The following is a 26,422-nucleotide window of genomic DNA, read 5'->3' as shown; positions in this document are numbered from 1 at the left end:
ATAGCGCTATCTACTGCGAAGGATCGTGCATCATACGTATTTAATACCGCAGTTCAAAATATATGAACTTCATATATTCATTGTATAGAAAAGACGGTCGATACTTAACGCAAGTTGAAAAGCTGCCAAGTCATCAAAATGATAAATGTCGTAAAAGTCAAAAACACAGTTAACCACCAACTGACTGCACTTCTGACAGGAACGCTCTCTAAAATGATAATGAGAAGTATTTATGGCTAAGATGACTATTTTTATATCTATCTTGAATATTAGTTGATTTCTTTTCTTTTAACTTTCTCATTACTACGTGATAAACAAAACAGTAGGTCGCTCAACGCGAAGAGTCGGTTTTCGGTGGTAGTATTTTTGTAGACCGGCTGTACTAGAAGTTCACTGAAACCACAACATACTTTTATATTTCCTTACTCCTCTAATCCTGTTTTAGTGATAATTAATCCGAATGAAAATATCATGGGGAAGAAGCTGGACTTTTGCGCTGAGCCGAGGTTAAAAGTTGCATATTTACGGTCATGGCGGCAAAGGCAAAGTAGGTGTCAAAGTGAAAAGTAACTTTCAGTGTGTAAAATCGTTACAAAAGAAAAACTTCCGTGATTTGTTCTCACAAAGGATCCGTCTATATATGCGAAGCAAAAAAAATCCTCAAAACAGGGTTTTGGGAAAAGACGAGTAATTCAATTTGTGCCCTTTTTGATGATCTGAGTGCTGTTAAAACGGGCTTTTGAGCGCCGAAGCGATTTTCGCTCGGAAAAATTATTTTACAATGTTTCGAAAAACAAAGGTGGTTCAAAGTTTAGATTACTTTTAAACTAATACGGATTCATGGGCAAAGTTTAAAAGAAATCGATTTTTTGAACCGAAATGCATCGGACCGCTTTAAGAGAGACTGCCTATTTAACTGAACTTTTTGTAACCAATGTAGGCAAGCAGTCAGGCCCGTTCGCCCGAGCAGTCAGGCTAATTTGCATGCGTTTGTGACTTCGACTTCAGGCCAAACTTGGGAAAGTTTGGTGGGTTGGAATCCTTTCCACGCTACATTATCATATTTCACTTCCCCAAATAAGATATGTTTATAAAGGTCATGCTATTAAAAGGGCTTGGCATATCATTTCTCAAAGTAAATTACAAAATACTGGTTGTTAAAAGCTGTAGGAACCCTCCATTTGTCAATAGTCATGATATGTAGTCATGAAATAATGAGTACAATCGAAGATTCCGATGGATAACAAATGTTTAGGGAAAAAGTCAATCAAATCTGCTGAGAGCATTCCAACAAGGTTGGTAAAAGCAAGAAAGGATTCTCTTCTGTGCAAAGCTTGAACATTGAAACTGATTTAGTTTTTCCTGTTACAAACTTATTCACCTTCATTTATCTAAAGTCCAACCAGTATAATGCAATAGTTTACATTTCTTTCTGGTAGGCGGACGAGGAGAATAGTGGACAACATATAAAACAGTACTAAAAAACTAAAAGCCGTATCCGAACTTCCGTTTGCTAATAGTTTTGTCTGTAGTTAGTAAATAACGTGTTCAATTGAACAAACATCAAATGTTTCTCAGAGAAAACAATTATCCCGAAAGGGTTGACTGATCCACTAGTTGAATTAACTTCTAACCAAACACACTCTATTACTTCTACACAATATTCCTCAGTCCTCGCACAGTCGTATGAAAATGAAAACCCGCCTGAAATTCTTCCTTCCTTCTTTATCTAAAAGAGAAAATAGATAGGAAACAGCCTCATAACTTGTTCACTTTCTCAGTTCTTGTGCACTGAAGAGAAGAGCAGATTGTTAGCCAACACATCACAGAGAAGAGGTTAGCCAGCAAATCCCAGAGATTGTTGAATGAGCTCCACTAAATAAAGTTAGGTGAAAACACCAATGTAAATGCTTATTCTAATGTGCTTAACTCTTTCTTTTGAACACTGGTAGCAAAACTATAATAGGTATTAATCAATACTGACTAGGAAACCTTAAAGCTTACTGCTGTTATTTCCGTTTAAGAAGTGGGTAAAAGGAATGATTAAAACAAAAACGGACTTACCTAACTTTGGCGTTCATCATGTTCTTCAGGGCATCTTCTGTCAGTAACCACCTCAATATTTTGGTGTTCTTCATTTCTCATCGGATCTTGCCTCGTCGCTGGTGTAGTCTGTCGTCGATTGTTCTCTTGCTGCTCTAGAACCTGAACAGCTCTGTTTAACAGTCTCATGTAATACAGAATCCAAAGAAGAAACATCAAACATGCTGCGTTGAACAACTCTTGAGAGAAACACATGGCTTTCAAAAACAGTTCGATTGCAGGAAGAAAGGAACCTGTACGAAATTGTCTGAACGGACCTGACTGAATCTTGTACAGCGCGCCGTCATGCATGTGTGTCTAAAATATGACAATTAATTATAAATGTCACGTAAAATAATATAATAATTTTAACAAGCAGTTTCAGAAGGTCACTTATACAATACATTGGTCCACTGCCTAATGTAAGTTTCATATTAATCAAGGCCATTTTACTCGTTGCACTTCACAAATTTCCACTTATCTATTAAGAAAACGTGTCAAAGGTCCTTTTTCAGCAAAAATATACTATGATATCCGTTTGTCTTTATCACGCGATCAGCTTCTGCAAGCATTACAGCGCGATCGTTAACTATTGAATAGTAATAACTCTTAAACCAGGAAAATCGATCGTTATAGCCCATGGTTTTCAGAAGCTGTTGTGTTAAAAACGTTAATCATTCAGACCGAAAGCCCGAAAACTCGAAAAGTCTGTAATGCAGCCATGATTGTTAAGAAATTTTCTTACGAAAGGTCAGTCAAGTCGGAATTTAACCCATGCTGGGCTCAACCGGCTACTTTCTCTTCGTTGTCGTGATATCTAGAGTGGACACTCGCAGAAAAGTAAAACGTACAAAAATGTTAAGGTGCAAAACAAATACTTGTTTTGTCAATTGAGCAACGCGTTATTTCGAATTAACGGAGTAAACCCCTTCATCTACGTCATCGGCCAAATGATTGAGAGTAAATTTTATTTATAAACTACTTATCATATGAAATGGGTGTTTATGCCTCCTTACAACTAACAAACGCTCTGATCAGCCTTTAAAATCAAGGGAAAGCTACCTTTACACATGATAAGGTAGACTGACAATTTACTATAAATTTAAGTCAATTAACAAATGGTGAACGCCATAGCGTGTACTACTGAGTTATGGACGCACTTGAGAGGTTGCTAGGCACGAAAGAAGCGTAAGAGTCGCACAAGGCGATAGCCGAGTGCGACTCTAGCTTCTTGAGAGTCGTACTCTTCTTGAGAGTCGCGACTCTAGCTTATTGAGAGTCGCACTCGGCTATCGCCTCGTGCGACTCTTACGCTTCTTTCGTGCTTAGCAACCTCCCAAGTGCATCCATAACTCAATAGTACACGCTATGGCGTTCACCATTTGTTTTATAACATAACATTGTTACATTGGAACAAGAGTTCCCTTTTATTTAACAAATCTTAGGTGATCAGAAAACACAAGCACGCGCGGAAAAATAGTCTTAGCATTTGCTCACGTCAGCAGCATGCAGGCACCCATGGGCAAATAGTAGATGCTGAATTAACCAATCAGAGCGCGCGCTTTGCTTTAGTTATGTTATAAGGTATCTTTGAATATGATAAGAGACATGGTTGTCTCTGGAATTTGTCTGGAACACACGATAGCGAGAGGTACACGCTGCCTTCCGGCGCCGTATGTTGAGCTCAAAATTGTTTCCATTTTAAGCTCAATAGAGCGATACATAAATTGAAGCTAACCGTGAGTCATTCCGACCAGAGGTAAGTTCACTACGAAAGGAATTTTGCATCTGGAGTTGCACGCAATGCCAAAATCATGCCTTCTGGAAAAACTGACTCAATCTCTTATTTTGGTATTTCTTTTGCATAATGAATTGGTATATGTAAATATCACGGAGCAAATTAAAATTTCCGAGGGCTCTTTCACAAGAACGTCATCCAAGTAAATGTGGTTGCAACGTTTTAAATCCTGCTTTTATCTTGAATCAAACATTGAGAATCCAAACAATATCCTTGATCCTTTCAAGTAAGCTTTCTCTTGACCTTAGTAGTGATTAGCAAGATAATTGCGGAGACAGCGTTCCACAAAGCGTACTACTTCCGCGCGAAACACGCTACAACATACTTTAACAATGGTAATGTGCGTGAACTTATATAGTTACACGTATTCTTCAATATAGTGCGTATTACCCTTACACAAAAATGGAAACTTAACACCGCAATAAACTTCGATGCATCTAAAAGTAAAGTAAGCGAATGTTCACTTATTATGCTCATGAGATTAAGGAATGCGAAGTAAAAAGTTTCAGTCACACAAAGTAGGTTTCCGGCATCAGAATGTCCGCTGACACCGTGCTCTCAATTCCTTCCCCGCCGGACTACTACGTATACAAAATATTAGTCAGTCCTTGCAGAATAATATGAAAAAGCCCGCTGGGAAATCCTTCCTTCTTTGAAAGGAGTACGAAGTAAAAAGTTTCAGTTACACAAAGTAGGTTTCCGACATCAGAATATCCACTGACACCGTGCTCTCAACTTCTTCCCCAACTAGTACAAAATATTCGTCCGTCCTTGCAGAAACATAAAAAAACACGCAGGGAGATCCTTCCTTCTTTCTATATCTAAAAGAAAAATAAATAGGAAATGGTCTCAAAACTTGTTTACTTTCTCAGTTCACTTGCACTTAAGTGAAGAACAGATTTGTATAATTGTTTGAGTGGCCAGCATATCACGTACAGAGACTGCTGAAACAAATCGAGAGAAAGTAATGGGATCATCATGTTGTTTTCTTTTAATTTACTAAAGCTCTTGTCTTTAAGACGAGACCAAACAAAACAAAGAGAGGGTCGCGACATTTGGTCAGTGGTGGTTTTTCAGATGTATGCACGTAAATCATGATTGCTTTTGAAAATGTGGTTTCAGTGGGTCACAAAATATTCCTACAGTTCAGCAGCCTATTGTACTCAGTATAACTTTGAGGCCCAAGGCACTTTTCCTATTGTTCTGTAGACAAAATTAGAGACATCTATTAAATGTATTTAACAACGTATTAAAAGATCCTTCTCTCGTCAAAAATACAAATATCCCTTTGTGGTCAACCAGAACGATAACAAAACGCCTGATGATTGAATTGTCAAATTTATTTGTTTAATACAACTTGGAGAGTCGTTAATGCTAACTTGGAACTTTTTATTAAATATAACAACGTATTAAAAATTCTTCTCTCGTCAAAAATACCTATATCCCTTTGCGGTCCTTATCACACATTCTTTCTTCTCAAAGCAGTATAACACCAACGTGTGCTATTTAATTGTGAACGCCTTAAATGAAAGCTTAACCAACATTTACCCATACCTTATATGGAAACACTTTTATTCCTTTGAAAGAAAACAGTCAACTAGAACGATAACAAAACGCCTGATGACTGAATTGTCAAATTTCTTTGTTTAATACAACTTGGAGAGTTGGTAATGCTTACTTAGAACTTTTTACCATTTGATTCGCATCAGTACTGATTACTTTTATCTTCAAAGTGAAATTTTACATATTACTATTGTAGTCTTGGTTGTCCGAAAAATCTTCTTACGACAGCAAAGCCGGAATAAACCTTATGCTGAGCTTAACTACTTTCACTCCATAAAACAGAGAAATCCCGGAGACTTGTAAAGCTTCAAGACCTCACTCCTGCAAAATATATATTTTAGAAAACATCTCTAAATTTTCTGACATTTCATGAATTAAAAGAGAGGGTAAGTTCAGTGGTGCTGGGTCAGTGGGGAAGTATAACAAGACAATTAAGTTCTTGTATTTTATATACATGTAGGTCTAAAAGGATATTAATATTGTTAAGAAAAGAAAGCCCTCTTGTGTTTACGGGAAGAGCTCTTGATGGACTTACTTGACCATATGACAATTCAGCTTCTATTTTGTAGAGCTAAAAACATTGAACTGAATTATTTCTCACGTACTGATTCACCTTCTTTTATCTAGTGTCTATCCAGCATCATACAATACTAATGAAATAACGTTTACAACTGAAGATTCAGCCGAAACAAATGTACCAATGTTTTCTCAGGGACTGAGAAACTCCATCAAAATTTGCCAAAGCATCACAACACAGTTGTACCACGAAATGAACTGTCTCCCGCTGTTTGAATTAAACAAAATAACTACACAACATTCCTCAGTCCTCGAAGAAAGAGGAACAACTAAGAAATTATCTCCGAATTTGTTTGCGCACTCAGTTCTTTTGCACCGAGGAGATCAACAGTTTTGTATAATTGCACGAGGTTAACTAACAAAACGCAAGGATTGTTAAACAAACTCCTCTCAATAAAATGAGTTGAAACTACGGCTCACGGAAATTTTTTGACTCCACTTTGCATAACCGTCTTTCCTCCAAACACTTGAAATAAAACTATAACAAGGATAATCATCAGGAAAACCTAAACTGTTTTCCTTTCTGTTGTGGATATGTAATAAAGAATTTAGAAAGTTTTTTTCTAAAAAAGGAATCGATTTACCTAACTTTGGCGTTCATCGTGTACTTCGGGGTATTTTTTACTGGTAACGACCTCAATATTTTGGTTTTCTTCATTTCTCGTTGAATTTTGCCTCGTCGCTGGTGTCGTCTGTTGTCGATTGTTCCGCTCTTGATGCTCTCGAACCTGAACAGCTCTGCTTAACAGTATTGCATAACACAGGATCATCCAAAGTATGAACATCAAACATAATACGTTGAACCACTCTTGAGAGAAAGGCATGGTATATTTACAAGAATTCAAGGAACTTGCGGAGTGAAATTGACGAAACGGGCAGTCTTGTGTCGCGACTTCCCACAATATGCAAGATCAGTGCGAGATCTCAGATGTCACATAAACTTGCCTACGGTCTCCCTGACGGGGCGGAGTCAATGTTTCCGCACAATTAAATGTAGAGTACAAATAACGCGCGAATCGAGTACAAATATCACACGATATTTGTACTCCAGAGAACCGTAAATAAATATCCGCGAAATTCGCCCGTACTGAAATATTAATAATAGTTTGGTGTGTTAAAATAAAGCACAATTCGTAAAAATACCCTGCGAGACTACACAACAAAACGTTCATTAAGATAAAAATAGCATTTTTTCGAAATACAATTTTGAAGACGGTTGATTTTATTTTTCTCGAGAGAGTTCATTTGAAGTAAATTACTGAATTTCGACCCATCTACAGAGACGTGAACGTAGAACTAAACTAAACATAAAGCACGCGCTGAGTCATTGTCTAATTTTGTAACATATTTTGTTTGCCACGTCCTTGTGGTCTGTCAAATGTCACCCCGTAGGGTGGGATTGACAGCGAACGAGTCTTAAGTTCTGATTTATATGTTAATTTTTACTATAGTTGTAGAGCTGGGGTAGTCTATTCGTCTACTTTGAAGACAAAACGATAACGTCGGTATTGAAAGCAAGTTGAAGGAGTACTAAGTTATTCGCTGAGTAATTCCAATTGTTTTGCCAACAATATCCGCTCTCCCAGCGTGAATGACACAGGCTGACTTTTTCAAAATGATCTCTTGCTGTAATTTATATGCTAATTAAACCTATTAAATGAAAGTTGTGGAATTTAGGCTGTAGAAGTAGCTTATACAGATTGTTTATTAGCCTTTGGGTAATCTTTGCGTCTAGTAACAAGGTAATTTTGATTTTATCAACTTTAGTTGATAATGTAAATTGCCACTGTAAAGAGTTTCAAAACACTCATTAACCAAAGCCAAAGTCATCAGATTGAGCTCATCCGGTTTACCCTGAACTAATATTGCCCAAGGGCATGCAAAACCGCAGAAGTAAAAGCGAAATTATGTACGATTTGGCTTGAATCCAAAGTGGTATCGGCTCTTCGTTTCTAGACTTACTGAAAGTCTAGAAACAAAGAGCCGATACCACTTTGGATTCAAGCTAAATCAAAGTATACTCAGCAGGCCGCTGAGTATACTTTCTCTTCCGTAGAAAATAACTCAAGAGATAGGTCTCTCAAAACCTTCATCTACGTATCCTCTCTTCCTTGGGCCTATTTTTAAACTCTGTACGTTTTTATTTATCGTGGAGCGTAACGAATTCGTTTTACGCCGGGAGGCGTAGGGAGTTTGAAGTCTGTAGGAAAGGAGAATGGAAAATTCTCGAGTTGTAGTCATCCCGAGTTGTCCAAGAAATTTTCTAGAACAAGTTAGCAAAATCGGAAGATACTTTATGGTGGGCTCAAATACTTTTCCTCTTCGAAGTGATATTATGTGGAGACCTTATCTTGTGTAAGAAAGCGTCTGACTTTTCTAAAAATTTTATCCTTTTGAAGACTTGGTAGAATTGCGACTTGAAGTAATATAAATACTGACGCTTTTGTTTTCTCATCAATTAAAATAGACGTAAAAGCCTCGGTAAAGCTACGAGAACTTTCTACAAGCTCGTTGCCACCATATTTGATCATTTCCTGATTCGCTTGACAGATCAGAACTGTTTTCTTTTTTTTCCAGCGAATGGGCCCATGATCCAATGCACTTATGACTCTTTGCACAATAACTGTATCAAACTATCCTGAAAAGTCATCTCATCTTATTTCTTAGTCCTCTCGGAAATTTATAAAGAATTTCCTTTATACCTTAACACAAGAAGATACCTGGGAAAATTCGAAACGGAAGTGTAACCGTAAAAGTGGAACCGACGGGAAAACCCCTTCATCAGCCGAATCCTTTACGGCTAAACTGACAAGTGGTGACATGAAAATTCTCGAGGTTACGAAAACGTGAATCTCTTTACAAGCGTTACCCTTATTCGATAAAAAGTTTGTGTGAACGTGCATTTATTGGCTCCTTAATTACAACCTGGGAAAGTTCAACTTGAAGTAGGCTTTACAATCAATAGAAAGGCTAGTATTCACAATAACTCCTCAGTTGGTGGACAATGGACTACATGTCAGTTTCCTTCAAAATATTCTTAGATGAATACTAGATGATACCGTGATGATATTCAACCGTTTCTCTCCAGAAATTAATTTTTTCAAATTACGAATACATGAGCAACGCCAAGAGCAGAAAATTTCCATAAGCCTTTTGTACTCGCTGAAACCATGGATTCCTGGGTGCCCGTATCTGCTCAGCTCCGCTCTTCTCAGTGATGCGCGATGTTCATTATTCGCCATCCGTTCGCTCTGCCGAAGTTCCATTTCTACTTTCATCAATAAATACAGCACCATGAACAGTGCAATGGCACAAAGTAGGCTGAAAAACTCTTGAAAGAAAGGCATGGTTGTCGAAAGACTTTATTAGTGAAAGATCAAACCGTATGCTGGGTTCTACACTGTGCTAAGTGAAATTTAAACAAATAAGCTAGGTGAACAAAACAAACAAAACAAAAGAATCAGGCACAGCCAGTCACATATCCCGGCCAAAGTCATCTGACTGAAATCATCCACCCCGAGGGCATGCACAGCCGCAGAAGTAAAAGCGGATGTATGTACGATTTGAATAAGATCAAAATGTTCTCGTTCTCCGTGGCATTTCTTCTCAGAAAAAAAGGTAAATTCTTCTCAAGTGTGACCCATGCCTTGGTCAAGAAATTATAAACTGTTTCTAATCTGTTGTCACAGATTAGTCCCAAAATTACTTTCTTTTTCCATTTGATTCCACATTCAGTAGCTTGTCCAAAATCTACTTCACTGCTGAAGCAGAGATAAGTGGAATGTAGAAAAAAAAAGCCACATATCCAACAATCTGCATTGGTGACTGAGCGGCGCAAAATTAACTCAACAAATACAGCAGTAAGTTTATTCCATATTGACAAATCAGCTTCATTACTCTCATTAGTTAAACAAACAAGTACCGCCACAGTATTTCAGTTAGTATCTCAAGTGTCAAATGCAATGAATAACAAGTCATTTTTGTTTGTGGTCAGCCGGTCGTAATTTTCACTCGTTCTTAACGCACGTGCAGCAAAGAAAGTAGAAGTCATTATTATTTGTGTCACTTCATCGGTTGGGAACAATGAGCATACAAGGTATCCATTGGGGGGTTTTTCAAGCGTCTCTCTATGTTTCCTCGTGTAGAAAGATGTCGGGCATACGTAGTTGAGTTTCTAATGACGATGCCAAGGATTCAGTTTTTCTTGGTAGTAATGATCCTAGAATCACTTATAAGACAAACCTCTTCATCACGACACATGTAGTTCATCACTTCTCCATCAGCAAGTTCATCTTCTTCGTGGCCATTAGATACCTAAGGTTTGAAACATTTTATGTGAGAAAAAATATAAATATAAAACTATTAATTTCGTATACTTTCCTTGGCAAAGAGAAAATATAAGGCTGCCTTATCAAGAAGTAAATAACTGATTCATTACTGACGTGGTACGCACGTTGTTTATAAATTTGCTTTTCTTGCAAAGAATATGTAGATATATATTTTATTGTAAAACCAGATTACTGTCTAACTGAACTCGGGTGACAGTGACTATTGGCTGTGTACATCCGTTACTACCCTCAAATTCGGTGCACATTTCTCTTTTCAAACTCCCTTTAAATTCTGTACATTCTCGACTTGAAAAATACTCAGATGAACTCCTAACTCTCCTAAATGGCCCTGTCAGTTAAGGGACACTAAAGCTAGTCCCGCGGGTGTCCCATCACAAATCACCAGTGATAACAAGACAAATAAAATCCGTCCCAGTCCCCTTTTCGGTTGCAGCCCTGAAAAAATGCAGTTGGTTATCACAATTCTACTCTTCTGCTTATACCACAAAGAAGGAGATTTTACCATCTAACTTGATTATTATTCTCATCCTATATTAACCACAAATTCACAATGCAAAAAGAACTGTCTTAAAAAAAACTCCGTTACTTACCATGAACGAATTATAAGTCGAAAGCTTTTCTTGAAGAAGAACTACTTCCCTGTAGAGAACCAAACACACACATTTGTTTTATGCAGTAGCAAGAACTTGCATACTGATGTTTTTAGGTTGTACAAATAAAGTGAAAAAGTCTTATTTTACCTTTCGGTTTCGTCAAGTCTTTCGCGCAACTCATCAATCTCGTGCTGGGCTTTCTCTTTCAGTTCCTCTATCTCCATTTCTTTATCTCGAATAATCCCTTCAATCTCCTCCAGTTTCTCTCTTTCCAGCAATTTACGCTCCTTGTCCAGTTCTACCTTTTCCTTATGAATGAGCGTTTCGAGTTCCTCTTTCTGTCTCTCTAGATCTTCCTTCTCTTTGTCCAGTTTGCTGAGTATGTCCTGTTTTTCGAGTCTCAGTTCCTCGACCTCGCGACTTTTACGTTCCTCTACTGCTCTTAGTTTGTTTTCCATCTCCACTTTGATTCTACAAAAAATTATATTTGCTCATTTATAAAAACTGGTTGACCGTTAAGAGTGGCACAGGTTAACTCTTTAACCCCTTGCAGAGACCAAAAATGAATTTCTTCTCACGGTAACAAAACATTTTCAAACAGACAGGTGGTGAGGAGTGAGATCAATATCAACTAAGTGACAAGGTTTGATTTTGCACCCTTCTATCGGGTCTAAAACCGTAACGACCCTCTGTAAGGGTAGAAATATATGGGATGTGGGGTAGAAATTAATGAACAAAATATTGCAAAACTTTGTGAAACGAGGCAATCAACTAACCTTTGTTTCTCGTGAGCTAATAACAAGCTTACTGTCGTGGGGGATCCAATCTCTCTTTGTGTCAGATTTTTTGAAAGCGTCGCTTCTTCTTCGATGTCTCTCAGACTCTCTTCCATGGCTTCCCTGGTCGTTTTCTCCTCTTCTCTGTCATGCGCAAACCTGCTCTGTAACTCGCGCCATTCCGCCTCGGCTTTCTCCTGAGCTTTTTCAGTGTCTTCCAACACAAAACTCAGATTCTTCTTCGTATTAAAAAGTTTTTCCGATTCCGCAGTCAACATCTCCTGCTTCTCGGAAACTTTCATTTTCCCCTCCACATCCATTTCTTTCAAAGAGATCCTATGTTCTCTCAGAAGATACATATAGTCCTGTTTTCCCTGTGACGCAAGTTCTCCATCTAACACCTTCGACAGACGTAGCAGTCCGTCTTCTGCCTTAGTGGAGAAGTTGCCTTGCCTTTTCTCCAAGTCCGAAAAACTTCTCTTGGTTTCGATCAAGAGCATTTTAGCCCGGTTGTATTGTTCTTGGGCCTGCTTGAATTCCATTTCTTCTGTCTCGAGCTTTTGCCTCTTAATGTCTTCCAACGAATCTAAGTTTAGCCTTTCCAACTCAATAGCTTCGCTTTCCTTTTGTTTCTTTTCGTCGAGAACGATCAAGTCCGCCTCCATATCCTTCTCGAAAGTTTCTGCCGTTTTTAGTTCATCTTCCTCCAAAGATGCCAACCGAGTCTTTTCAATCTCGACGATTCCCGAGGTGCGCTCAATCTCTCTCTGGATCTGTGATTTTTCTTCTCCTGCGCATTTCTCAAGTTTTTGGGTGAATTCGTTTATTTCTTTAACCTTCAAGTTCAAATTTTCCCTTGTTCTTTTGATTTCTTCCCGTTGCTCATCGACTTTGTCTTGATAATCCAGCCTCTTTCGCACAAAATCATCCTCAGCTGTTTTTATCGTCTCATTCAATTTCTCCTCCATGTCTCGAAGCTTCTGTTTTGCTTCCTCTATTTTCGCATTCTCCTCTCGCGTCCTCGTTTCCAAAGCATTCTGCTTCTCCGCTAGGTTATCAGCGGTTATATCCACAAGAGCCTCGTAACCTTGTATCCGCTCTTCGACATTATTTCTCTCCTCTTCCAATTCGCCTTTTTCCTCAAATAATTCTAATTCTAGAACTTCGCGTCGCTTTCTGATATCGTTATTAGCAACATCAAGCGCTTTTTCTCTTTCTGTTCTTAACTCCTCAAGCTTTTTTTCCTGACGCCGAATCTCTTCCAGCGCTCTTGATTTTTCTATTTCAAATTCTTCCTTTTCCAACATGGCCTCCCTTATTGATTCCTCGAGTAGGCTAAATTTCTTTTCGTAATCTCGCTGCTTTTGTTTCAATTCCTCCCTTTCAAGCTGCACGTTTTCCGATTCAGCTCTCCACCTTTCTTGCAATTTCTCTCGTTCCTTCATCGCTTGTAGTTTCGTTATGTCCCTTTCTTCTTCTAAATCCATGATCTTTTTTATGTTTTCGTTCAAACGCACTAGCTCTTCCTCCTTCTGTTGCCTGATTTGTTTCTTCAATTCTGACAGCTCTTTCTCTGATTTACGATTCAGGTTTTCGATGTCGTCGCGCAGTTTGTCGACTTGTTCTCTCTGCATTTTTAAATCCTGTTCTCTTGTTACGATTTCTTTGCTTAGTTCTGCTTCTGTAGCTTTCCTTTCCAGTTCTGCCTGTTCGTGTTTTTGGCTCAGTTCTTGGACTTTACTCCTACAAAAATAGAATTGACGAAATATACGGTCACACAATTGAACAGGCCATTGCGAAGTCTTCCACTGTTCTGTTTGTTAACCTCAAGAAAGGAGAATCTATAGTTTCTGGTACGCTTCAATTTATCATGCTCACTTTTTAATCACGTCTATAAGCCCGGCCGTTCAACCACGCCCCAATCCTTTAGTTTGTGTATACTGCGTAACTGCACCGCACGCGCAGAGCGAAAATGTGAGGAGACTTACGTCAGGCCACCGAAGAACAGGTTCTTTAAACGACACGTTAACCTCCCTCTTTTTTTTTCGCTCTTCGCTATTAACGTGTTCCAATTCGCTTTGTTCAATGAGGGGTTTGGCATAGACTACGGCTGTTTGATACACAAAGAAATGCTCTACGTAAACGTTGCCCAACTGCGCGCGCAATCTGTACCTTGCTTCCTCGACACTTTGCACTTCCATTGCATGGAGCTTTCTCTGTCGCTCGAGTTCAGCCCTGAAGAAGGGAAAAATTGTGTTTGTTAGACTTTGGCAGTGGTATTTCCACACTAAATGTTTTCCAGGTCAAAACTGCAATTTTAAACGTTGGTTTTTGTGGAGGGCGGGAAATTGTAGAACTCTCACAACAAAAACGAGAAGTAACAACATACTCAAACCACATATAGCGCTAGTTCCAGGAGCTACAGCGCTGATTTTACGCCAAAGTCTCAGAGCCTGTAACTAGGTCAGTTATCGCTGAGTGAGCGAAGGACCTGCAGAAACTAATTTAAGCAGTACATGACCAGAAGGTGCTCTGAAGAACTTTATTCTTCACATCTCAACCGTGATATTTGGCGTTTATTTATGTCGAGTAAATAAAGCATTTACCTCGTTTCATTGAGTCGTTTAGATTCTTCTTGGATCTGTGAGGCAAAATCCGCTCTAAAACACAAACGATTTAACACAAGAAGTTTTAAGCTCAGTGTTAAAAGTTTCCTTATCATTAACGAGGCGGGTGGTTTGAAGTAGGAAATTAAAAACTTTTGATAAACTTCTCTCGTTATAAGGAGGGGGGAGGGGGTAGGGAGACGATGTTTGGTCAGCCTCTTACTTCACTTTTATTCTGCTTGCATCACCTTGCTTCTTCAATCTTCAAAGCTTCAAGTTGCTTTTGTTTCTCCAGTTCATTTCTAGAGGCACAAAAAAAAAATTGATAAAACATTCAAGGTCTGGAAATATTCAAAACCATTTTTTCAAAATCAAAATACAAATTTTGGATATTAATTTCTAAAGATTTCTACAGACTCTTTAAGGAAAATGAAGAACAAATGATGTACCAATATTACTGCTTTTCACATTAAAGTCTACGAGAAAATGAGAAAATGGACGAAGTTACAGGTAACAAATCTCATACTTTGCCTCCTCAAGTTGACGACTGAGAGATTCCTCGCTGTGGATTGAAAACAAAGGAAAAATCAGTCATTTATTTTGTATTTACATCAAGAAGCATACATTAGTGATATTGGCCTGGAGAAGTCAGTTATCTTCTCGAATAAAGATCAGGTGATGGTTCCCTTGGCAGGTTGCAATTATGAATTTCGGAGGTTACTGCTGAGTGCACGACACTTTGTGAGAACACTGACCGAGACCAATTGGTATTCAGAACTAAATTTTTGAATCTCAGTTTACAATCAAAATACGATCATCACACCAATGCATGAAGGGCTTGTTCTTCAGATTGAAATAGTTTACAATCAAATCACGATCATCACACCAATGCATGAAGGGCTTGTTCATCAGATTGAAATATTTCAGGTCCAGTCTCACGTGCGTTTCCTCAAGTAGACACGTGCTGTGGTACTTTTAAAATAAGTTACGTAAAGTGCGGTACTTTATAGTGCTTTCCGATTGAAAAGGTAACACCAAAGGAATCATAACAGTCAATCAGAATTGGAAGAGTTAAAAAGCAACAAGCGAACTTCCTGAAGAGCGGGAAAATGCGACAAAGTGTTGTATTTGAAAAGTTGGCGCGAGTCATGACCAATCATAAAGCGCTAGTAAGGTAAAACCAAAACAGTCCCGGATGTGCACCCATAACAGTCCAGGATGTACAACCACAACAGTCCTGGAATTACAACCATAAATGCCCAGGATGTACAAGCACAACAGTCACGAAAGTACAACCAAAACAGTCCCGGATGTACAACCACAACAGTCCCGGATTTACGGCCAAAACAGTCCTGGATGTAGAACCATAAAAGTCCCGGATTACTCTCAACAGTCAATCGCAAATTACTCTAACCTAAGAAATTCAATTAAGTTGAACTAACAGTCTTGTCAATAGTCCTGATAGCAATAACCTGCAACAACGAATATACATTCACAAGAGGTGTTTACGACGGGGCAGGTAATAGTAATATCTGCACAATTACCAATGACAGTTTAGTGTATGATATCTCACACCAGGTCACTTATCAAGATTACACAACGTTGAATAGAAGACTAGTGCAACATGCTCATTCGACGTAGTCTGGTTTTCACGATTTTTTTCATATACTTATTTATATTGAAAGTCAGGGCAATGTTTTTTTCCTCTCCTCAAAAAAGTTCACACTTCCACCGACTTTAAAATCGCAAGGGCCGAAAACTCTCCTGTATCATAGTGTCAATAGTATTTGTGGTCAGCGTTTTTTTTAATTATTATTAAAGAAAGGATTATCTGATTATTAAATACATGTTACGGAGTGTGGGAAATGGGTACTAGTTTCCAGGCCACGTGAAACTTGCCACTATCTGCCACTATCTGCCACTATAAAACGCTTACTCTGTTCCTAGTTTGAACACCAAGTCTGTTTCGCTACGAAATTTTGTAGACCAAGCCAGTGAGGAAGCCCCAACGAGCGAACTCTGTTGATAAATCAAAGGTTCTTATATCAACAGAAATTATCGCATAGTCTTATCTGACTTTGAAATAAACAGGAGCCTTCAAATAGGCGCCTCATGATTTGCGCTGCGGGACTTGCGTTACTCCGACCGAGAGAAGATTTGAGACGAGTCGGGGAGAAGTTTGCCGGGGTCTGGCACTAATTATCACTAACAGACCCCTTTGCAGACCTTTCGCTGGCTCGCGTTGTTCAAGACCTCATTACTTTCCCACGTGCGGAGATGCTTGTGCCGCGGCGCTTATCACGAATAATCTGTTGGGCTTGCTTGCAATCAATTTTCGAACCAAACAAGAGTTAAAGTCGTATCATTAATAATAATTTCCTACCAGTTACAAAATTAAATCGAAGAGGGGGCACTGAAGCAAAACAGGACTGAGGGGGAAGGTAGGGGTACGGGAAGACGGCTACTGCAGTTTAAAAGCAAAAGGTTTTGAAATCACAATGATAGCTTTAACTTACCCCACGCTCTTCCTGTAAGCAGTTGGTTTAGCCACGACAACAAAACATGGGTTAGGAGACAAGATAAGTACATTACGCGTTGGAGTGATCAGTAACCAAACATAACAACACGGGATGCTGGGAAGGTTTAAAGACGTGGGCATTTCCGATGATGCCCAAAGCCTCTGTCTTTGATATGACTATGACGTTATATTCTCCCTCTACGATGTTTTATTCGTACCCTGGGCTCATTTAAGAAGACGGGATTTTTGGAACCCGAAAAAGGCTAAAATCAACTAATAAACTCCAGTCAGTTAATGATGGCAAATGGAAAGGAGAAAATACGCCGCCACTTTACCAAAACAATTTCTGGAGAAAAAATTTTTAGACAAACCACAGGGTACATTAGAAATTAGTACGTTATCACAGGAATAAGACCATAAAATTAACTAATAAAAAATGATACAAAAAATGATTCTGATACAATTTGATACACACAAATACCTCAAAACGCATATTTGCAGAAGCAAACTGGTCCTTATGAACGTTGCGATTAAACACAGTTTCCATACTAACAGAGAGGAAATATGAAATGTTACCTTTCTTTTTTCTCTTAACTCTGCTGCTTCTCTCGGATGGTTAAAACGAAAAACGTTTGTCGTTCCCAACAGAATTACATCACCTGAGGAAAAAAAAGAAGCATTCTGTCACCGCTATTGTTCCAAGACTACGTACAACTATGCTTCCTGCCCGCGTACATAATCAGAGAATGCTCCTTCACGAGTAGGTTTGTTATGAAACTCTTGTCCACTAACAACATTTCATAATGGACTTTAAGCCGTCACGAACGCGATGTTGAGGAAACCGTAGATTAAAAACAAAATGGTACTTAAATTTATCTTGAGAATTTCACTTCCGCAATAAAGCGCTTTTCGAGTGTCGTAAATCCAAAACCGAAGTTATTCAATAACGATGGCTTATCAGAAGAAAAGAAAATGATAAAATGAGTCCCCGAAACTCAAAGTAAACACGAACAAAATGACTCAAGCGCGGGAAAACGCGAGTCGCGATTGGTTTTAGTTGATAAACTGATTGGTTCAGAAAGAGGAGCAAATTTGCTGGACCAATCATAGAGCGTCAAGACGAAGGCATGTCCCGGATTACTTTCCATACTCAACTGAAAATCGCTGTAAAAGAAATCCAAACCTGTTCGCTTTTTCATTCTCGTGGAACTCAAATTCATCTTGGCCCATAGAGGCGCCAAATTATATTTAAGCGACATCAAAATTAATTCTAAACGAGGGCTTTCCTCCTTTCGAAAGATCTCCCCCGCTCCGCTCCGTTGTATGGCTAAAGCACAAACATTATATTACCTTGAAATAATCTCGTCGGCTTTGAAATGGGACTTCCATTGACATCGCATTTCGAATCCAGCGGGTTGAGGATCACATGACCTTTGCTGTGTTCAAAGACACAGTGATTCTCTTGTGAATCTGGTCCGCTGATGACTACAGAAACAACAAAATATATTAATTGTTTTGAAAACGTTACGGGGATGTTTAGGTAACATACAGGAGACTGAGAGGATCAAGGTCCAAACCAATGAAAGCTGAATTATTCACTCACTGCTTCCTACTTACGATCTATTGGAGGGCAGAGGCATGGATGACGTCCCTAAAACAACATTCTGCACTTTTATCAGATAAAAAACAAATACATTCCATGTTGTCCTGGGTCTGATCAATAATAGTAAGTTTCTAATTTAAAAGATTCTGTAGTGCTACGAAGCGCTAACGCTCCACAAGTCAGCTTTGAAACCCGTTACGTTTGGTAATTTACGCTGTCAACTCAGTTGATACAAGTAAAATAATCTGATCAGTAATAAACCACAGAAGAAGTTAAAACGTGGATAACCAGACTCTAAATTGCTTGTTTGCAAAATGTTTTAATCTACGTCATCTTATTTTATTGATTTTCATTTCTCTGGTTCATCCGTGACCCTAATGAACGATCTCTACAACAATTCAATGTTTTGAGCGTTACTCTTTAAAAACTGTTGGGTACTCGGAACAGGTCAAGTCAATGAGCAAATATCTGAGCGAGTATATTTCGCGCCGAATGAAGAATATTTTTGAAAATATATTGTCTGAAATAGAACAATATAGATTCTAGACTGGAATAAGTAACTGATTTAGATTGTATAATACTAACATAGACCTTCTACGAACTTGAAAATGTCTCAATTTGACTGAAAGAACTGATTTATCTTCAAAAGCAAGACTTTAATCCAGAAGAAATCCATTTATCTTCGTGTGTTTACGCCACTCTGTATTTTGGTCTTTCAGCTAATCTTAGATCAAACAATAAGACAATTGCTTAATTACTTTTTCAAAATCATTTCAAGAAATTCACGAAAGCATTAAGTACCTATATCAACGCACTTAACAATATAAAAACCAGAATGACTGTTTATTATGAGTAAAATCCTTATTTGGCCGACAATGTTTTTCGTTTGAATGTTTCGGTTGTCTGAAAGAATTTAGACACACTCTTGCAGTCTGTCGATTATCAAAATACAAAATCGTAATTTAATTTCTTCGACCAGGAATAGATAGGAATGTTAGTGGTCTAAGATCAATCAACGTCACCGAAAAAAGGCCTTTCAGGCATGTTAGCACAAACGATTACAACTTACGATCTATAGATACCAAATGAATGAATGATAGATACCAATAGATACCAAATGGGGTTTACAGGGGAGCTAGTTTTTTCGCTGGTGCTCCAATGGACACTCCAAGTTTCGAGTTCAATTTGGTTCACAATAACAGTAACGATGAACTGGTAATCTTTCGCCCCGTATGATACATTGCACGGTCGATCGACATTTAAATGGTTTACTCTCCTATAAATTTGTCCCTAAATTGTATGACAAACAGTGAAGCGTTAATTCAAAATGCATATGACGCGAATTTTTTTCCCGCTGATTGATTCTTTGAAACGTAAAATAAACGAAACCTAGATTAAATTTGACAAAACAATATTCATGTTACTTTCTTCGTTCAGTGTATTTTGCCAGGCTGTTGTCAGAGCAACTTTGCCCAAATTAAGCCGAACAAAGCAACGCATATTTACTCAATGGCTGGCCGAAATCAACACGGTCTTTCTAAATGAATTTCACCATTTTTCCCCGAAAGTGGGATCAGAATGAAAAATATGCATCGAAATACCCGGTGTATATATCGAATTCATTCAACTTTGACTGTTCGTCGTTCCAGCTTCACAATATCGTCCTCCTTTCTTCACCGTTTTCCTCTTGTTCTCCGTCGTGTCTGGTCTTGAATCAATTCAACTGACTTCAAGAAAAAACCATGTGGCTTTTTGGCCGTGCGTCCTTGTCACAATTTTCAGGCCAGATGAGCGGTATTCCTGAACGCAAAAAGGCGGATCAACAAAAATTTTAAACCTCAGTTTTATATTTTAACTCATATCAAAGAAACAAAAACAAGGGAAAAACATTTCGTATCATGTGCACTCCAATTAATATTTAGTTCTTTCCAAAATCATTAACCATCACATGACGGACCAGGACTTTCGATTTCGAGTGCTTGAAGTATCTAAAAAGAAAACTTCTGATGAGTTCGAGGTGTTTCAGAAGAAAGACTGGACAATTCTCGAATTGTAACTATGGTTGTCCAAGAAATTTTCTGAGGCAGGTTATCAAAATCGAAATAAACCCTGCTGGGCTCAACTACTTTCTCTTCATAGTGAAGACATCACTAAGACTCTTCTAAAGTTTTAGGACCTTATCAAAACATACTTTTGAAGAAAGTGTCTTTTACTTTTCAGACATTTTATCCTTTTCATGACTTGGCAATCCTGCAACTTGTATTTAATTTTGACCCTGTTGTTTTCTTATAAAAATTGACGCAAAAACCTCGGTAAAACTACGAGAACTTTCCACAAGCTCATTGCCACCATATTTGATCATTTTCTGATTCGCTTGAAAGGTCAGAACTGTTTCCTTTATTCGTACTTACCGGCTCCTGATCTACTTGCACAATAATTGTATTAAACTTCCCTCAGAAAAGCTAGAAATCATCTTATCTTATTTCTCAGTCATCTCAGAAGTTTTCAATGCATTTCCTTTATGAAAACACAAAACAATATCTAGGAGAAGTCGAAATTAAAGTAGTTTAAAGTGCAATCGTGTAGAACAAGTGAACTTGACGGGAAAAACCCTTCAGTACATCAGCATCCGTAGAGGCTTAATCAATCATGTCACTGACAAGTTGTCAGTTTAGCCCGAGGCTACAATGACGACTGCAGCTAGTGACATGATCAAGATTTTCGAAAACATGACTCTGTTTAAAAGTGTTTACCAGATAGAATACAAGGTTTGTGCCAAAGTGTATTTATGCCTCCTTACAACCTAAAAAAGTTCTAACCAGCTTTACAATCTACTTAAGTATACACGGTAACAACCCATTTAGTGGGTCCATAGGTTCCAAGTCAGTTTTCTACGAAGTATCCTCAAATAAATAATTTACGATACCTTGATGATGTTAACTTTTTCTCCTCAACCGTTTCTCTACAAAAATGATTGTCTTCAAATTAATAATACATAAACAACACCAAGAACAACAAATTTCCATAATTTGTGAACACCCGCTCAAAGTACCGGATTTTCTGGATGCCTCCATTGAGGCGAATTTTTCTGATTTCCTTCGTCTTTTACCTACAAGGGAAAAAAATAAGAAAAGGTTCAGAGACTGTTTTTTAAGTTTCATGCAAGAAAGTAACATTCCGTATTGCCGAGGACGGCTGGACATAATCAGTAGAAGAAAATGACATGAGACCCACATTGCCGGATCACTCGGCAATGTACACTTATTGAAGCTTATCTCTCCGACTGAAAAAGGAAAAAAACAAAAACAGGAAAAATTTGGAAAAATACTGTACCCATGATCCTGACGTTCATCATGTTCCATGGGATGGTTTCTCTTTGGTTGGCACACAGTGTAATTATCACTCTCTCTTTTCCATCTTCTATCTCCGTTCTACCTCCGCCAATGTAATCTATTGCATAACTTGCACTCATTGCAAAAAGATTTACATCGGCGAAACAGGCAGAAGACTAGGTGACCGATTCCGAGAACACCTTCACGACGTGGAGAGGAATGACAAGGACACATCGAAACCAGTCGCTAGAAATTTTATTTTACCTAATCATTCTAAGCAACATATGGCAATCTGCGGTCTTTCCTTCCACTTAGGTAGCTCGGAAAGCCGTAAAACTCTTGAACAAAAGCTCATCTTTCAAACCGGCAGTCTAAATCCCACAAGTATTATCGAACGCTTTTCATTCCACTAATTTATTCGTGTTTTTCTCATTGCCATGTTCCCACCAATAATGTAGCTCCATTTTCTGCCTTTAAAGGCACACACAACCCACAATTCCTCTATTCGCTCCGACGAAGGGCTAACGCTCGAAACGTCAGCTTTTATAATCGTAACGGTGGCCAATTTACCATTTCAACTTTGTTGATATATTCAAATTATTTCGTTACCCCCACCGACGCAGCCCCAAACAATTTCTTTCGAAACTATCAGCCTTTATTCTATCTCCGTGGCTGCTCAACTCCGCTTTTCTCAGTGATGCGAGATGTTCATTATTTGCTATCCATTCGCTCTGCTGCAATTGTATTTCCGCCATTTTCATCAATAAATACAGACCCATGAACAGTGCAATGGCACAAAGCAGGCTGAAAAAGTCTTGAAATAAAAGCATGAGATAGACTTCGGTAGTGACATACCAAACCGTATGCAGTATATAGGTTTTAATATTGGCTTGGTGATCGGAATTTAAATAAAATATTGAAGACTCAGGCACAGCCAATCACATATCCCAGCCAAAGTCATCTGACTGAGTTATCTGAAACAAATGCCTGTCTTCTGATCACCAAACTCTTAGCTTTACCGAGTGTATTAGGTTGGTGGACCAGGAGGTGGCGTGGCCAAATGGTTAGGGTGCTGGACTTGTAATCTGGTGTCCCGGGTTCAAATCCTCCACACTGCCACTTAGTGGATCCGGTTTTCGGTTGCCCCTAGTTGAACTCCTCGGGTGCGGCTCTGTAAATAGCCCACTGGTCTGCCCCCTGCAAGTAGGGATTTTTATGCACTTAGTTAGTCTACATTGAGGCTGAAAAGCCCCTAAGGGAGAGCGTGAATTTACGTATTTACGTATTTACGTATGTCAACTGAGACATCGGTATTTTAAGTACAGTCATTTATCTCACCACAAAGTGGAGCAATTATTCGCAGTTAACAATATTGCGCCAGTCTGGGCTGTGGCAAAACGGGTACAAAACGAGTTAATAATGAATCGAATCTCCTGTGACTGATCGATAATAAAAGCACTTTTCGTTAGAAAACCAAAGCGTAAATATCTCATAAAACAGTATGGGCATCCCCTACACGTAAATTGCGCTCACATTTTCCTCATGCGATTAAATGGGGAAGGAATACTGCGCGATGGAGACGGTTACGAGAATGATATAAAAATTTTTTATTAAAAGAAGTATAGAGTAAGAGGCCGCTTTGAGCGTCCTCTGTGGATTAGTTCTCGGTTGCCCCCTAATTAGTTCTCGTTTGCCCCCAGTTCAACTCCTCGGCTGTGCTCTGTAAATAGCCCACTGGTCTGCTTCCTGCCAGTGAGGATTCTTAAGTACTTAGTTTACATTATAGCTGAAAAGCCCCTAAGGGGGAGCGTCAATTTACGCGTTTACGTATCTACGTATGTCAACTGAGACATCGGTATTTTAAGTACAGTCATTTATCTCCGTATGATGCACGATCCTCGCAGTAGAAAGCGCTATTTATGCAATAGCGAAAATCAGACCTGAAAAAAAAATCAGGCCTGTACGGGATTCGAACCACTGACCTCTGCGATACTAGTGCAGCGCTCTACCAATTGAGCTAACAAGCCAACTGGGAGCAGGCCGTTGAGTTGATTCGTAGAGTTTATTTCCGTGACTAGTCATAAATACTGGAGAAGGGAGAACTACTAGAGAATGTGATTTCATATGGTATCCGATTTTTGACAAATTGACAAACGGAATTTTGAATGTCAGAATGTACATGGGAAAGTCCATTAATAAAATACATGATAATGTGAATAACATACAAATATATGACTCTTTTGACAACATATCTTATTTTCTTGCTTGCTTACATGAAAATCTTTCTCAAAGCACTAAGAAAGTGACTTCAAGGTTTCCATCAAAATAATACACCACTTAGATAGAAACAATGAAGACACTGAATAACATCAAAACCAGTATTATAGGCAGCCATTATTATTTGTATTGTACATAGTAGATAAGCATGTACATGCATACGATAGTCAAATTAGACATTCCCTTTTTTTATTGCGGCTTCTTGTTAAGACTGAAATATTTAAGGCAACCAGTCACAGAAATGGTTCAAATACATGTGGTATGAACAAGAGTTTTCGGCCTCATCGTAGAATCGGTAACAATAATATTCCTTTGTTTGCTATAAGTCGTCGAAGAAAGACTTAACTTATCATGTTAAGTTCGTTATAATTTCCAGTTATGTTTGACAATGACTCACTGAAAACCACATGAGAAAAATTACCATATAGTCATCACTAGATAAATAAGCCAAGCTCCATTCCTTTTTCAGGCAAGCCAACCAGGGATATGTGGAAAAACGTGTAAGCAACTAATCAACAATGAATCGAATCTCTCCTGTGACGGATCGAATATAATAAATGCATTCTCGTTAGAAGACCAAAGGGTAGATATCTCGTAAATCAATATTGACATGAGTAAATTGCGGTCACATTTTCCAATGCGAGTCTATTGTCTATCCAGTATGATATAACATGAAATAACGCTTGCAATTGAAGATTCAGACTAAAACAAATGTACAGATGTTTCTCAGAGAGAAAGTCAATCAAAATTTGCTAAATGAACCGGCTGTCTCCCGCGGCTTGAATTCTGAACAAATCTCTCCTACACAGCAGTCCCCAGTCCCCGAAGAGCCACGCGGGAAACGCTTCTTTCCATACCTAAAAGAGCAAATAAGCAGAAATAGACTTAAAACTTGAATTGTTTGCGCTCTGACTTCTTCAGTTGCACCGAAGAGAGTAGCAGTGTTTGTAAATTGCGGTCACATTTTCCAATGCGAGTAGATAGGAAAGGGATACTACGTGATTGAGACGGCTACGAGAATGAGAAGGAGTTTTTACTAAAAGACAGAAGAGTATGTAAATCTATACTTTTTAGGGTTTTTAGGGTTTTAAAAACGTAAAACAAGCAATTATTGAACAATATATTACTGCTATGACCTTACCGACAGGGATTCGGTATTTTACTTATTTAGTTAACGTACAACTGATAATCTGTCATTAGTCGAGCCAATTACATGTTAGACTCGTGGTACCTTTCAGTCGGCATACAGATTGTTTCTTTTCTGCCAGCCTGCCTTTTAGCAGGAAATCATTTGAACAACCATGCTTCAAATTCACGAATTTTTCAGCATACTCTCTGTGATTGTGCTGTTGATGATTTTGTTTTTCCTGATCAAAATGGAACGAACTTTGTCCACGAGGAAACCGGTGGAGAAGAACGAACTTCGTGGATCTGTAAGAAGATGGGACTTGAACAGAAACGGACAGAGAATTTGGGCAAGAGAGAATGAAGATAATAGTATCCGACCACAGAGAAATTCTCCTACTGAACACGATGAACGGTAGGTTTGAGTAATGGCTTCTGTTTTATTTTTTCGCTCAAAGTCTCTCTATTCGTAGAAAGGTTTTCCCTAATTCAAATTAGCTAGGACTAGCTAAAGTTGTAAAATAAACATTCTTCTCACTAAAACTTCTTCGTTCTCTAACAGTCATCTATTCTCTGCAGGAAAAAACTTGGTTAAACAGTTTTGTCTTATTTTTTCCTCCTCAGGTCCTGAAAAGAGGAAGAATTTGAGAGAACGTTATTAGTGGACATTCTGAAGCCGGAAACCTACTTTGTGTAACTGAGACTTTTCCCTTGAACTCCTTAATCGCTTCTGATTTTTATTTTATTCACCCTAGTTTTTATACGGCGCTAGAAGATTAGAATTTTCAGTCAATCGATCGATAACTAACTTAGACAAGCAGAAGAAACAGAGACGAGCCATCGCCCAGAACTCAGAATTCAGCGACACATCAGTGACTTTCATTGAGACGCCGTCGCTAAATTTAAAAGCTAATAAGAAAATGATTGTCAAACAATAAAGGAAAAGGGCTAAAAATGTCGAGGAAGGCTTACGTTCAATTTGTTTACAGATAAACTGCTTTTCAAATCCTACTTTTACCTTATGGCGTTTAAAGAAGAAGGGTCAATTGAACAGTGTATCATTCTCACTCGGCTCTCGCACTTTCAGAAGAGGTCGCAAATTTGCTTTAAAAATTGACAATGTTAGCATCCTTCTTGTATGAGAAGTCGATCTCAGCGCACTTTCAGGCGTAATTCATCTTCACTCAATTGCGGAGAGCCAGGTTTTCCAATAATGAGAGTATA

General features: G+C 38.5%; 1 protein-coding gene across 1 annotated transcript; it reads right to left on the bottom strand.

The window, feature by feature from the left end:
- Positions 1-10,198: 10,198 nt before the first annotated feature.
- LOC148728092 (uncharacterized) lies at positions 10,199-25,318 on the bottom strand. The gene is made up of 15 exons (XM_088724917.1): positions 25,305-25,318; positions 24,879-24,930; positions 21,517-21,573; positions 18,212-18,416; positions 17,438-17,520; positions 16,860-16,871; positions 16,280-16,362; positions 14,870-14,905; positions 14,592-14,645; positions 14,344-14,397; positions 13,910-13,972; positions 11,738-13,480; positions 11,109-11,432; positions 10,959-11,007; positions 10,199-10,333 (listed from the first exon to the last, which is right to left on the bottom strand). The coding sequence occupies exons 1-15, from the start codon at positions 25,316-25,318 to the stop codon at positions 10,214-10,216; spliced, it is 2,949 nt and encodes a 982-aa protein (XP_088581043.1). The 3' UTR covers positions 10,199-10,213.
- Between the last annotated feature and the right edge of the window lie 1,104 nt (positions 25,319-26,422).

The sequence above is a fragment of the Stylophora pistillata genome, chromosome 6 (genome assembly GCF_964205215.1).
Source record: "Stylophora pistillata chromosome 6, jaStyPist1.2, whole genome shotgun sequence".
NCBI lineage: Eukaryota > Metazoa > Cnidaria > Anthozoa > Scleractinia > Pocilloporidae > Stylophora > Stylophora pistillata.
This window is presented reverse-complemented; position numbering and strand designations above follow the sequence as displayed.

What these genes read in the sequence shown, in the direction of transcription:
- LOC148728092 (XM_088724917.1), bottom strand. An exon ending in GCCGACGAGATTATTTCAAG is followed by an intron (nt 17,521 to 18,211) that starts GTAATATAATGT and finishes TTTTTTCCTCAG; the next exon opens with GTGATGTAATTCTGTTGGGA. An exon ending in CGTCAACTTGAGGAGGCAAA is followed by an intron (nt 14,646 to 14,869) that starts GTATGAGATTTG and finishes TTGTGCCTCTAG; the next exon opens with AAATGAACTGGAGAAACAAA.